The 13,361-nt window shown below is 44.0% G+C and overlaps 1 protein-coding gene across 3 annotated transcripts in view; it reads right to left on the bottom strand.

The window, feature by feature from the left end:
* Positions 1–737: 737 nt before the first annotated feature.
* MAN1C1 (mannosidase alpha class 1C member 1) overlaps positions 738–13,361 on the bottom strand; it is a 321,546-nt gene continuing 308,922 nt past the window's right edge. For 2 of the 3 annotated variants that reach the window (XM_069622732.1, XM_069622733.1), the window contains one exon: positions 738–1,654. In XM_069622732.1, coding sequence (XP_069478833.1) covers positions 1,534–1,654 — 121 coding nt within the window. In that variant the 3' untranslated portion in view covers positions 738–1,533. The remainder of the gene's footprint in view (positions 1,655–13,361) is intronic. The other variant, XM_069622734.1, reaches the window with a different exon arrangement.

Raw genomic sequence — 13,361 nt, 5'->3', positions numbered from 1 at the left:
AGAATGTGGGCATTGCGCATGGCACCCCATGCAACTACTGGATTGTGTCCATTCGAACTTATGAGGGGCCGAAAGGCTTCCTCGATGGCGTGTCCTCCATGGTTAGGGAGGAGCAGGGAGTCGGATGTAGTCATTGATGACGTCAGAAATGCGCTCAAGAGAAAGAAGAGTGAGTGGGTTATGCGAGAAAATAAGAGAAGAGGAAGAAAGGAATTGCATGTGGAGCGAGGAGATTGGGTGAGAATAAAGAAGGGTGTGGTGAAGAGAAAAGGTGATGCATTATACTCAGATCCAGTTAGAGTGGTTGCTGTTATGAAGGGAGCGGTACGTGTGGAAGGAGGTCAGGTCTGGAACAAGAGTAGGGTGGCTACAGTGAAGAGAGGTCAAGTGTACGGTTCGAGGGTCGTATGTATAAAACTTTGGAAAAAAGGGAGATGTGTTATGATGTTGATCACTGCTGCATGGAAAGCTATGTAGTGGAATGTTTACTAGTTCAGGTTCTGATGATGTCACAGACTCTATGTGAGTGTTTATGTTTTGTTCAAGATTCTGGGTTTGTCAGTTGAAGCCTCTTGTGGGAGGAGAGGAGTCCTCTGTGTTGTGGGGGCCTTAATATTCTGTATCTTAATAAATACTTACCACGAAGACTTACCTGTGCCCAGAGCGTCTTCGTAACACAAATATATATAACAAATATATTGCGCATAATGCTTTCATTAAATCCAGTTATTCCAGGATTTTTTGAAGTTTCGTTGCCAAGTTTTATTTTTTATTTATCTATGCAAAGGCAGAATCATTGACAAATTGTTGATTATTTGAGATCTCGGAATCGTACCACTTAACTGACTATGCAATACTTATATCAATTTGATGTATCACAGCCACTTGTGCAATATATCAATTCGGCAGGTGAAATACATTAGCGTTTCCAACTATATTTTGAGATTTTAATACAGATTTTAAAATAACATAAAAGATAAAACCAAAAAAGGCAGTGATTGTACACAAGTTCCGTTTTTATATAACGTGCAACACTTAGTTCGTAAAAAAGAAAATTTCAAATATTTCACCTTGTAATATATTTTAAAGATTGCAATGTACATCAATGCATAAATAAAGTTGAGGCCAGTTTTATGTGGAGCGCCTTCCTTTTTGTTACAAAGTGGATGTCTTTAAAAAGCACATATTGAAAACGGTTCATAAATATAACAAAATACAATACAATATAAAAGGCAGAATGAAAGAAAAACCAACGGAGGAAAAATGATGTTCTCTAATATGTTTTCAGATGTTTTTACAGCTTGCATGAAAACAGCCATAGAACAAGGTGTAGAAAGTTTTTAAAAATGGTCTCCTTACTTTTTGTTAAGATAACGGTATTTTCAATTTTCTAGTATGAAAGTTAATACATATCTCCTTTTAGCTGTGAGGAGGATGTTGTTTTTTTTATCTGTCGGAACGATAATGTCTTACATTGAACAACAATTCTGGATTAACATCAAAATGTCATTGATTGGATGGGGACGTTTTCACCTATTGTTCGCTTCTGTTAGGTTTGTTTGTGTGATTGACAGGGAGCGGGTGCCCTTCGGTGTTAAACACCCAGTCCTCCAATGATATCAGATCATCCTCAGAGAAGAGTAAATAAAGATACCTGCAGACACAGAAGAAGAATAAAATATGGTCACTTGCGTACTCTTATAACCACATCGTTATCAATACTACGTCTTTTGATGAATACACAACTTGATTTAAAGTAGATCTCAAGTAAAGGTGGTGGACATATTTCAAGACCATCACTAGCACCGTCGCCAGCTGTCATGAGTAATTCCACATACATGTCAGACAGCTCAAAATTAGGTCTTAGGCATCGCTGTGTGGGTGTAAGTACTGACGAAATTTCATATCCCATAAAAGCCCTGTTCTGGACGTACATGTTGAGGAAATATCCCTATATTTAGTGAGGTATTCCTTGAAAATGATGTGAAAATTTCACTTTTAGGCCCACATATGTATGTGCCTTTTCTATGCGCTAGAAGATAGTTTGAGAAATATTTTGAGAAGGGTTTTTGTAATTTCACACTAATGGGAGCTTGGGGGTTGAGGAGTTACCCTTGTTTGCTGCATAGCGGAGGTTCAGATTCCAAACTGATATCTCATAAGGAACTATAGTACTGACTCTTGTGCTGCTGAATACACAGGGACATCAAATAACAGCTTAGCACACAGGGATATCTCGAAACGATGCTGCAGCACTGCATTCTTGTTTGGTGGACAACACGGGAAAATCTTGTAACCGCCTGAAGTACTACTACCCAATCCACAGGGTCCTCCACAAATGACAGTTCAGCATTGCACCCTGTGTGGCTGACTACACTGGAACAACGCCTATAGATCCCACAAGGGTGCAGAGGGTTGAGTCTGACGCAGTGGTGGCATGCTTGTTGGCAAAGACTTTTATATATAAAAGTAAAGAAAAAGAAAACCTATGTTGCCCTATTTCTTAGATGGGTTGTCCTACCTCAACATAAAGACTTAGGAATCTGACGGAATGTCAATAAAGTGAAATGTCCACCGTCCTTTGACCAAAACAATCTGTCCCTTACATTCTAGATTAACTAATGAAAAACTGTGAGTCTTCTTGATCCAGAAAGAGGCTTCTATCGTTCTTGATGCCAATTCAATGTTCAGTTCTTGTTGAGGAAACACAAGAAGTTGTTCTCCTATTTAACTTAAAAGTCCTTGAAGTTGGATGCTCCTCCAAATGTATACATAAACAACAGTATGAATGGGGAATTGTCTCCCCCACCCCTTTTCTTTCACAATCTGTCTTATTTCACAAAAACACAGTTCCCAAGTATCAGGGGGGTGTCTCTTCCCCTGCTCTTTCTCCGGTTCACAAATATAACATCAAGTCTGTTTCACTATCTTGCTAGACTTGACTGTAGATCTTAGTGTTCCAGAAAATGTCTCTTCTTTTGGCAATGGGTCCTCAACCCTTATCTTCACTTTACGCACCTCTTTCTCTCTTTTGTGTGGGTCTCTCTATGTTGTCGCAGGACTTCCCAGACTAGCCATGGGCCCTAGTCGCTTGGTGGTGTGCTTCTTCGAATGATATAGTTCCTTGACTCCTGTGTGCAGTTCTTGCAGGGCTTCCGCGACATTGTAAACGTCCCAGACCCTGCTGTGCTGCTCTTGTGGGGCTTCCACGTCTTTGTATGGGTCCCATACCCCAGTGTGATGCTCTTGCTGGACTTCTCCAACTTCATAAGGGTCCCAGACCCTGATGTGCTGCTCTTGCAGGGCTTCCCCGACTTTGCTCAGGTCACAGACCCCTCTCTTAGATTTATCACATGTCGTACCCAGGCCTGGTTCACTAACCTGCCAGGCACTGTTTCTCATATTTCTCTTTTTTGGCTCTTTCCAAGTACTTGTATGAGGGAGATGGGGTTCTTCAGGCTTCCCCAACTGCCTCGTTTTTTCTCTTTTATCTCTACCATGTGCTGTGGTAACCCAAGTACCTTTTCTGGTATTACCAACTCGATTGGGCGGCTTTGCAGAGCTGCTTCTTCCTGCTGCGGGTTTCCGCATACCTTCCAGTGGCCTTTGCGTGTCCTTGCAGCCTTCTCACGTCTCATCCCTCTCAGCGTGTGCTTCTCGATCAAACCACATGGTCCGACTCCCAGTCTCTCCCGGCCTACGATTCTCCAGCCTGGATAACAGAGCCTCACAGAGCACACGCAGTGTTCCCTGTCAGCCTTTCCTATTCTCCACAGCGAGCCTCCAGCTGGCTGTCAGCTCCTGCTGGGAGGATCCAACAAAACACACAGTCCTTCTTCCCTTTTTAACTTTGGTTCTAGCTCCAGTTGACTGTACCACGTATGCTGGTTCCGCTGTAGGCTTTTGCCTCATTGCCAGTTATTCCTCATGTCAGTGGTTGTATGAACTCCATCTGGGTAGCCCTCACCCTTCCTCATGCAAGAATGGTCTGTGTGGATGGGGTCTTCTGCCCTACATAGGGTAAGGGGAAAGAGGTGACAGAGATGGAGGGGGTGGATACAGCGTTCTACCAAGATGGTCATCACTTGTCCCATAGAGGCTTTCCCTCCCATGAGATCTACCCGCTGAGTACCACCCCCTGGGGGACTGTCAGGTAGCAGCCTCACCTCCCTGGTCGCATGGGAAGGGGCTCCCCCTATGGGAGCAGTGACAATACCATGGGATTCGTCACAATCCACAGGAACCTCAAGTAATGATACGGCAGCACCGTAATCTGTGTTCTTGACTACACAGGAACATCTTGTAAGAGCCTACAGCACTACTACTCCATTCAACAGGACCCCTAGTAATGACACTGCAGCACTGTACCCTGTGTGGGTCACTACACAAGAACATCTTGCAAGAACCTATGATACAACTACATTGCCCACAGGGACCTCCAGTATTTACACTGCACTTGTGTGTGTCTGACTACACAGGTACATTTTGTAAGAGCCAATAGAGCCACAGGGACCTCTAGTAATGATACTGCAGTAACGTACCCTGTGTGACTGACAACACAGGAACATCCTGTGTTACTACTACAGCACCCACAGTGTTCTGACTTGAGTGTCGTGTAGACCGTTGAAACCTCCGTCCTCAAGTGACGCACAGGGGAACTAAAAGAAACCCGCTGTGCGACCTTTGGGGCCACAGGTGGGAGATGTTACTTCCCGGATCCACGGAACCTCTGGAACACCGATGCTGCTGTCAAAAAGAACGAGGTTAAGTACCAGGCAATTACAATATAACACAAGAACCAAAGGATCTGAATAGTCTTACCTATCCAGTGTTTTGGAAAACACAGGAAACCTAGGAGGGAGGTTCGAGACTCAGATGAGGCGGTCCCTAGAACAAGAGGACCGCAGACAAGCGTAGATGCAGGATAAGCCACCTGTAGGACTGAAGGTGTGACTTGAACCCAAAAAGGGAAATGACGTAGTAGTTCAACAAGGTACCAAGGGATGATCCGAAGACAAGTTAGGGTCGTGTCAGAAATCCAGCAATAGGTAAGCAGTTCCAAGCAAAGGTACAAAAGGGTAATCCGAAGGAGTCCAAGAGAGAGTTCCAAGATCAAGGTAAACCAGTAGAGTTATCCAAACGTAGCGCCAAACAGGGTCTGAAGACAGCTGAGAAGCAATGAGTGTTCCGTGCATCAAGCCTTATATACTGTGCGTTTCGGGGTCATGTGACGTCCACCAAGGTCACGTGGGAAACGCCACTCTGGATCACGTGAGCAAGTGAATGATCGGCGTGGAGGTGTAACGCTGCCCCTTCTGCTGTATGTTCTCCATGGCAACTGCCAGTGCAGGAAGGGCTGCAATCGAGCCCGTAAATCGTACCTGGTACGGAGCTTTCGGTCCTTTGGATAAACCGAATCACATGAGCCTCGAACCCTGGAGGGAAGTGTTGGGGAAATGTGCGCAGTGTTCTGGTGTGCAGTGGATCGGTGTGCAGAGGATCGCCTAACACACAGGCACCTCTGTTAACACGGCAGCAATAGACCCTGTGTGGCTCACTACAAAGGAACATCTCTAAAGAGCCTAGGACACTATTACAGCGCCCACAGGGACGTCGAGTAACGACACCACAGCGCTGCCCCCTGTGTGGACCACTACACAGGAACTTCTTGTAAGAGCATATGTTACTACACGACCCACGGCGCCTTCTATTAATGGCACGGCAGCATTGTACCATGTGGTTCACTATACAGGAATATCTTGTAAGAACCTATGATACTACTATACCATCCAGAGGAACCTCTAGTAATAACATTGTAGTAATACACGCTGTTCAACTCACAGGAACATCTCTGAAGAGCCTATGGTATTACTACATAGATCACGTAAGCCTCTAGTATCAATGCCATATCACTGCACCCGTGTACTGCTATCCTATGACATATTAATGCATGGGGAGAGGCTATGGTGTTGTTTCATCAGCACCCAAACAATATTCTTTTAAGTGGATGTGAAATTGTGTACCTGACAGTTTGTGTGAGTCTCTGAGAGAGAGGGCCTCATCACGACTTTGGCAGTAACCCTTAAATCCGGCGGTCGCGCTATTACCGCCGGATTTAAGGGTCCGCCAAATCAGGGCTTCGGCGGATTTCGCCCCAGCTCTGAGCTGGGGGGAAATATGCCGAAAATTCGCGCTCATACCGCCGGCGGAAAATCCGCCGGCGGTATTAGCGAAAAATGTCCCCATTGAGCCCAATGGGGAATGGGGCATTCCCGAACAGGCTCAATGGGGAATGGGGATTAACATTACCGCCGAACTCGTGATCCGGCACTATTAGCGTCGGGGAGTTTGGCGGTAGGAGCTGCAACGATTTTGGGGTGTTAAATTCATCTGTATATATGAAAAGGATGATTTGAAATGAAATCAACATATGGTGCATGTTGGCTTGTTAACAACAAATGTTTGTGTCAAATTAATACACAGGTTTGGCAATTGCTTACATTATTATTATTATTATTATTATTATTATTATTATTGTTGTTATTATGTTATTTATTGAGCGTGGACCTAGCTTTGAGAAGCAACAGAGTGCTTTACAGAGGGAACAACATAACAGATATAATACCTTTACCAAGTGAACCGTACAACAAAAGTGTGAGTACTATACAATAAATGGATATACAGTGATGCCGGCATAAAACACATTAAAATATGTATAATATGACGACGTGCACGTCAATACATTTGGTCTACCATGAAACAAATGCTGTAGTGATACACAACTGTGTGTAGGTTGTAGTAATAGTATTAATAGGAGCGTGTGTACTCTGTGGTTTCCCACGATACAAATGTGGGTGTGTAGTTACTCAATTATATTTAATGTAATATTTAAATGCATTGAGACACAAAAGCAAGAAAAGGTATGCAGTGTATAACAGCGGTGTGCGTAGTAACAAATGAATTAACAGAAACACAAATGTTTGAAAGCAAGACGTGTTTGTGTACAACACCAAAAGTGTCCCAGACTTTACAAAGTGTTCAATTAAGAAACCTTTCAACAGGAGTGTTGTAAACCCCTACAGAAAGAAATGTAACCAGAGAAGAAGATCCCCCTGTTTCAGTGGGGCAAATGGATCAATCCCACAGTAGTCCTTTGTCTACATCTGCACTTGCCCCCGTCTACACCATGAACAGGGGGGCGGGGTGTTAGTCCAAATTTTAAAACAAAATGTTGTAGAATCTTCATGACTGCACTAGTGACAAGGAAATCAAATAACTGTTTAAAATAAAAGAACAAAACTACTAATGTCAATAACAACCAATAATTATGCAAGATTACCTGAGGTGGGGGGGGCATTACTGGGCCAGGTAGTTGTGAGGGGTCAGTAATGTGAGGTGGACAACGGCTTGTAGTTTTCTCAGTATTTGACATTTCATTTTAAACAAAAATAGCAAAGAAATTGAAGCCTGCTCAACCAGGGAGTTCCCTTTCTAGTCGTGGATCTAAGTCTAGGTTCCCTTACTTCTTAAAATCCTGGATAGAGCAGCGTACCTACAGATCCGAAAACACCTGGAATCTAACAATCTCTTAGGTTTGCACCAATCTGGCTTCTGTCCAGGCCACGGAACAGAATCAGCTCTCCTTGATCTGAAAATGCAAATGGACGAACTCAGGATAACGGCAAACTTGCCCTCCTCCTCTTACTTGACTTGTTGGGTATCTTCTACACTAATTATGTGGGTGATACCCAAATCCGCATTCCTATCACGGACAGCTACAACACTTGAGCTCTCTGAATACTATCTACCAAATGGACCATTTGTGCCTCAATGATAAAATAAAACTCAGCTACTGCTCATAGGTTCTCAGAACCTTTTAAATAATCTTGAAAAAGCTTACACATTCTTCACCATAGCTGGAACCGCTATAACAGTCTCTAAAGAAGTAAAAACTGTGGGAGTATACCTGGAGGCATCCCTCACACTAACGAGACATGTGCGTGCGATATCCTCATCCACAGCCTACACTACTAAACTTATAAATGCGAGTAGACATTTCCTCTCCACTGACAGTTGCCTCACGTTAGTTCGAGCCCTTATTATTTCGAGACTAGACTATTTTAATGCCCTTGTTGCCGGAACTTCCTCAAGCAATAAACAAACTTTGAGTATTACAAAACAACGCAGTGAGAGCAGCGTTGAATATCCCAAAAAAAGAACATATCTCCACGGCCAGAAGAAGTGCCCATTGCCTCCCAATTGGCGAGCAAATACATTTCAAAACCCTCACCCTCACAAATGCCTAGCAAACACTGCCCCCTAAATACCTTTCCAATACATTTAAGAAAACACAATTGAACAGACCAATGAGAGTCTCCTACTTCCACCTGCTCTCAATCCCGAAATTCAAACTACAAAAACTGCGGGCCGTAGTTTCCTCCTAGTAGCAGCAAAACACTGGAATGCCCTACCTCCCCGGCTCAGGGCTGAAACCTCCCTTGGGTCATTCCGCAAAAGCCTCAAAAACTGGCTCTTCTCCCAAGACGCATAACCCAGAGTATGTTTTTTTGTCCTCTTTGAAACAATGTATAACCTGTAACCCGATGCCCAAAATGATGGTGTTACCCATGTACTGGCATTATGTTCTATGCTACTGCACTTTCTGTGACCAGCGCCCTGTTGCCCACAGGCTTGGTGCACTCTACAAATAAATAAATAAGTGAAAACCTCCTAGCATACACAAAACTGGCCCTCACACTAAAAAGCAAAACAGTTAAACCAAAGCATGAACAACATAAATGAAAGATAACCAAACAAACAATGCCTTGGATGACATCTGCTTGTCCTGGGAAGATCTTGTTCCCTAGGAATGTCCAAGGTCAACTTCTACCAAAGAAAAGTAAAGTTTTTAAATCAGTTCTTGAAAAAGTTCCAAAGAAACAAAAGTTCACTCCAACAAAAATCCAATGGTAAAAGTTCCTTCTTCGGTCGTTGCAAAGATCTCTTTCCAAGTTCCAGAAAGAAAACAGCACCAATGGCAATCCTGAATAACCTCCTTCCAGGATAGAGATGATAAAGTTCAAAACAAAAGTACCACTTCTGCTTCAACAACAATTTTTCTTTCGTAACCTCTGCAGCGTCTTTAATATAACTTGTCAGGATGCTCCTTCTAACGGGGTTGCTTTCTACTTGGCAACTCCCTTCTACAAATGATACTGTGAAAGCAGGCTCCTTTACTTCACAGTTTACTACTGCTGCAACTCCATTCCATATAAAGTGTTCTGACAGCATTATAGACAACCACAGTTCTACTGCAACTTAGACACAACTCTTCAACCTCTACAGGTAGGCAAGGCACTCTTCTGTCTTATACCATAAGAAAGGGCAGCCTCTTTGCCTCTTCTGCCTGTCTTACAGCTACCACCAGAATCTGTCTCAGCTCCTAGACTGCTTTTCTCTCACAGCTTCAACAGTCTCAGCTTCACAGAGTGTTGATTAGTTATTTTAACAAGCACCCAGCTCCCTTCCCTAGCTTTATGTACACCTTATTGTTTCCAGTAGTTACCCCAAAGCTGAATTGCCACTATTCCAGCCTTGGATAACCCTGTCACCCTTGTATCAGAGGCCTTTGGGTTTACAACAACTTAAACAACTTTAAAACATCACTGTTTAGATCATAATTCGGCTGGTTTCACCTTTGAAAGGATCTGTCTACTGGCTTGTTCTTTTCGTGACTTCAGCAACTTTTACAACTGCTAAATAATTGTTCTGAATGTCACAAGAGTCAGGTTTCACTTTAGAACCTAATTTAGGTACACACAATCCCTCTATGATAATGACCTTACACTTAAAGACGTGGATTGGGAAGCAGTTTCTTACGCGCAACCTTTCTTTGATGTTAAATAGTCTTTTAACGCTTCGTGAAAGTCAGCTGCTGCTTCTTGAATGATTACCAGCAACGCTCCCCTCTTAATAGGAGACACGCAAACATTTTGGTAATGATTTAGATCCAACAATGGGAAAATAAAGGGTTTCTTTCTACGCAAGCACTTTAACTTGTGCTGAATAAACGTGTGATACAAGTCCCTTTGTTATGTAGACTTCCCACTACTATAAACAACTTTACTTGCTTCTAATCAAATGTGAGTGATAGTTTAGCAGGTTACAGTTACCAGCACAGAGTCTCTTGTGATTTGGAGATCTTAGCATCATTCACCGGCTCCAAAGTCACAGCGGTTGCGTGCTGCTTCCATCTCCCAACTTTCTTTCTTCTGCTACTGCTGCTTCAGGCACTCTTAGGACCCACACCCCTCTGCAGTACCGGTGTCTTGAATCTGGCCTCAACAACGGAGAGTCTTCTTTTCTTCAGCCTGCCTCGGTTTGCTTCTGCACATGGGCCTCGGGTGGATTCACCACTTGAGCTCTGTACTCACAGCAATTAGGCTCACCTGGGAAGACTGCTAGGTTCTCCCAGTCTCTTCCAATCCAGCCAAGAGCCAAACAGAGTTTATGAGCACAGGACCAGCTCAGAACCTGCAAGCGAAATCTGCTTTTTTCTCGTCCCGCCGTCTCTTCTGTGGTCACACATCCTAGTGAACTGCCAGCCTCGTGCTCTGCTTCTTCTGCTACCGCTGCCGACCTTCCAGCTCCTGCTCCAGCTTCTTTCTACTGCTCCTTCCTGCTGCTCCTTCCTGCTGCAGCCTTTTATGCCTCTCAGGTGGGGCAATTGGCTTCAAGTACAGTCCCTTAATGTTGCCTAACCCTGGCAAAGGCTGTTAGGTCTGCCTGCCTGTCCTTTACCTATGCATGCCTCTTCATCGTCACCGTCCCTGAGGGATTCTGGGACATGCAGTCCATTTTAAGGAAATTCTGTTTTACTACTTCTTTACTATTTTTAACAGTGATTTTACTTCCTCTAATATTGCTGGAAGAGGGATTGGAGGGTTTAACCTTTTCAGAGACAGAGTAGAACAGGATGTATTTCCGTCATTCAATTTGGTATACTTTCGGCGTTGGGGAGAATGTTCAATTTTAGAGGTCCAAACTTTGTTGTATTATACCCTTGGAGTTTATCCTTTCATCCTTAATAGGAGGTTGAGATATATCTAAATGGCAATAAGCCAATTCCTCCTTCAACCCAGTGGTAAGAGTATCCCTCTCCAAGGAGAAATACTTTGTCTCACCCTGCAAAGTCTCCCCACTACCCTGGGCATGGACTCCACCCAGACGATTCTCCTGCAGTACACCACACCCAGGATTGGGATCAGGAAGAGTCTGCCCACTCCTGGCCACCTGGGAGGAGATTTTAGGCAGGAGTGGGCAGGTTTTAGTGGGGGACCCACAGGATTCTCCACATAGTGCCTCGGGCCAGGTCAGTGAGTCAAGCATTGCTCAGAGTTGTACACAACCTACCAGTCACAGGTTTAAGTCCTAGCAAGGCTGAATCCAGCCTTTCTATCACAGAGGTCGATAAACTGAACACCAGTGTGTTGGGTGAAGGTAACATGCATTAATAACAGTTTTCTGTAACTGAAAAATCTCCAGCAATAAACATACTTAATACCAGGTATTTTCATTACTTATTTGCTCAATACATTTGCCCTCGGTATTCTACCATTACATCGTAGAATATTTCAACAAAGCCCATTACATTGAATATTTTTAACACATTTTAACACAATGTAGGTCGGGGGTGGGTTAAGGTATCAATTAAGGCAGTGGCGGTGTGGGTGTGTGTGCGGAAGTCTCCTCCCGCATTGATTTGCTGAAAAATTAGTTATAAAGAAAAATAAATCAATGTAATGGGCATTGAGGAAATATTCTCAAAGAAATCACGTACATCCTTTGCTTTCTACCTAATCATTTCGCCACTCAGCTACTTCCGCTTCAGAAGTACACATTTTTACACCTGACGATGGTTTCAAATACAATATCTCCTGAAGCCTTTCTTCCCACAGTACGTTTATGGTACATTTGGTCTCTGAATTACAGGAGCAAATGTAAGGCTGCCAGATGGACTTCGTGTATTTTGCTCAATTCGGTCTGGGAGAAAAGGCCTCTGGTCGTGCAATATTTGTGGCACACAGCCATGGTTTCAAAGAAGATAAATCAATCCGGGACCCCCAATATCGCACAAATGTGGGTACCATGCATACTGTGGCTAGAACCCCAATTTACATACACCTTGCTCATGATGCCCAGTGAGGCCGAGACATCTCTGGGGTTGCTTGTGGTCAACTGCAAAGGGGATGTGACCTAACAGTTTGGGCTGACCTGCCACTTTAAGGGTGGGACCAAGCCTCATTGGAATATGGTTTTAACACTGTTCTAATTGCACAGTAAGCTAATGAGCAATAGTTTGTAGGTTTGCCCAGTGCAATGCCAGCGATTATTGATTAAAAACCTTTCATCCATCTCTTTTCAGTGTTGCATAAGTCACCCTATGTAAGATCGGTATGCCCAGCAAGGGTCCAGAGCTTGCAGTGCCCAGGGTCCCTAAGCTACACCTCACTGACGATGCGGGGTTGCTTGAGTGCTCGTACAACCATCACTCTTAATTGTTGCAAAATTTTACACAACTGTCACAGTGTTAATAATGTCAGATCGAGTAGGTGAACTAAAGTTGACGAGCTGGGTGGCACCGTCTTCCAAGTTTCCTCAAATATTACCAGAGACTCACACCAGTGCAGTCTGCATTCAGGAAGGGTTCAGGTGATGTATTATTTTTATCAAGCTCACATATTTAGCAGGAAGCCTTCGATGCACCGTAGAGAAGGAACGCTAACGCAGAGTGCTGCTACCAAATAGTCTGAACAGGACCCTAACAAGCAGGTCCCAGGTGGTATCGTCTTGTTTTACGTCTTTTTCCGAACAATGATAAACTACCTTTATGGCGGAGTTCAAGAGGAAGACCATCCCAATATGCAACGGCGTGGTATGAAAAGGCTCTTCCGTCAAGTTTCCTCTTTTTAATATTAGGTATACAAATGAGTTTATTTTTTAATTTGCACCTGGGGAGGGTGAGCCAACCAATCAGGCGTTGTCCCTTTTCCATATGGCGGCGGCCATCTTTTTCATTTTACTCAGGGAGATCAGCTGCGCAAGCAGCGCGAATCTCCAGAGGAAAAAACTGCAAGCCATTCGCATCCCGGCTATACCCTGGGGTACGAATGGTGTTCATGCCCGCTGTGTGGGACGGATATTTCCTTTAATGGCTCGCAGTCATTGCCGAGGATCTTGCTTCGCTCGGACCTACCTTGGCGAGGGCTGGCAGGGCCTTAAAGGCCATGTCCGCCGCACACAGCAGGCATAAACCAGCCCAGTCACTCAGACCCAAAAGGGACCTGTACGCTAACCAACTC

Source organism: Ambystoma mexicanum, chromosome 11 (assembly GCF_040938575.1).
Source record: "Ambystoma mexicanum isolate Mex_15411 chromosome 11, UKY_AmexF1_1, whole genome shotgun sequence".
Lineage (NCBI taxonomy): Eukaryota > Metazoa > Chordata > Amphibia > Caudata > Ambystomatidae > Ambystoma > Ambystoma mexicanum.
Note: the sequence above shows the minus strand (reverse complement) of the source record. Positions and strands in the feature narration are given on the sequence as shown.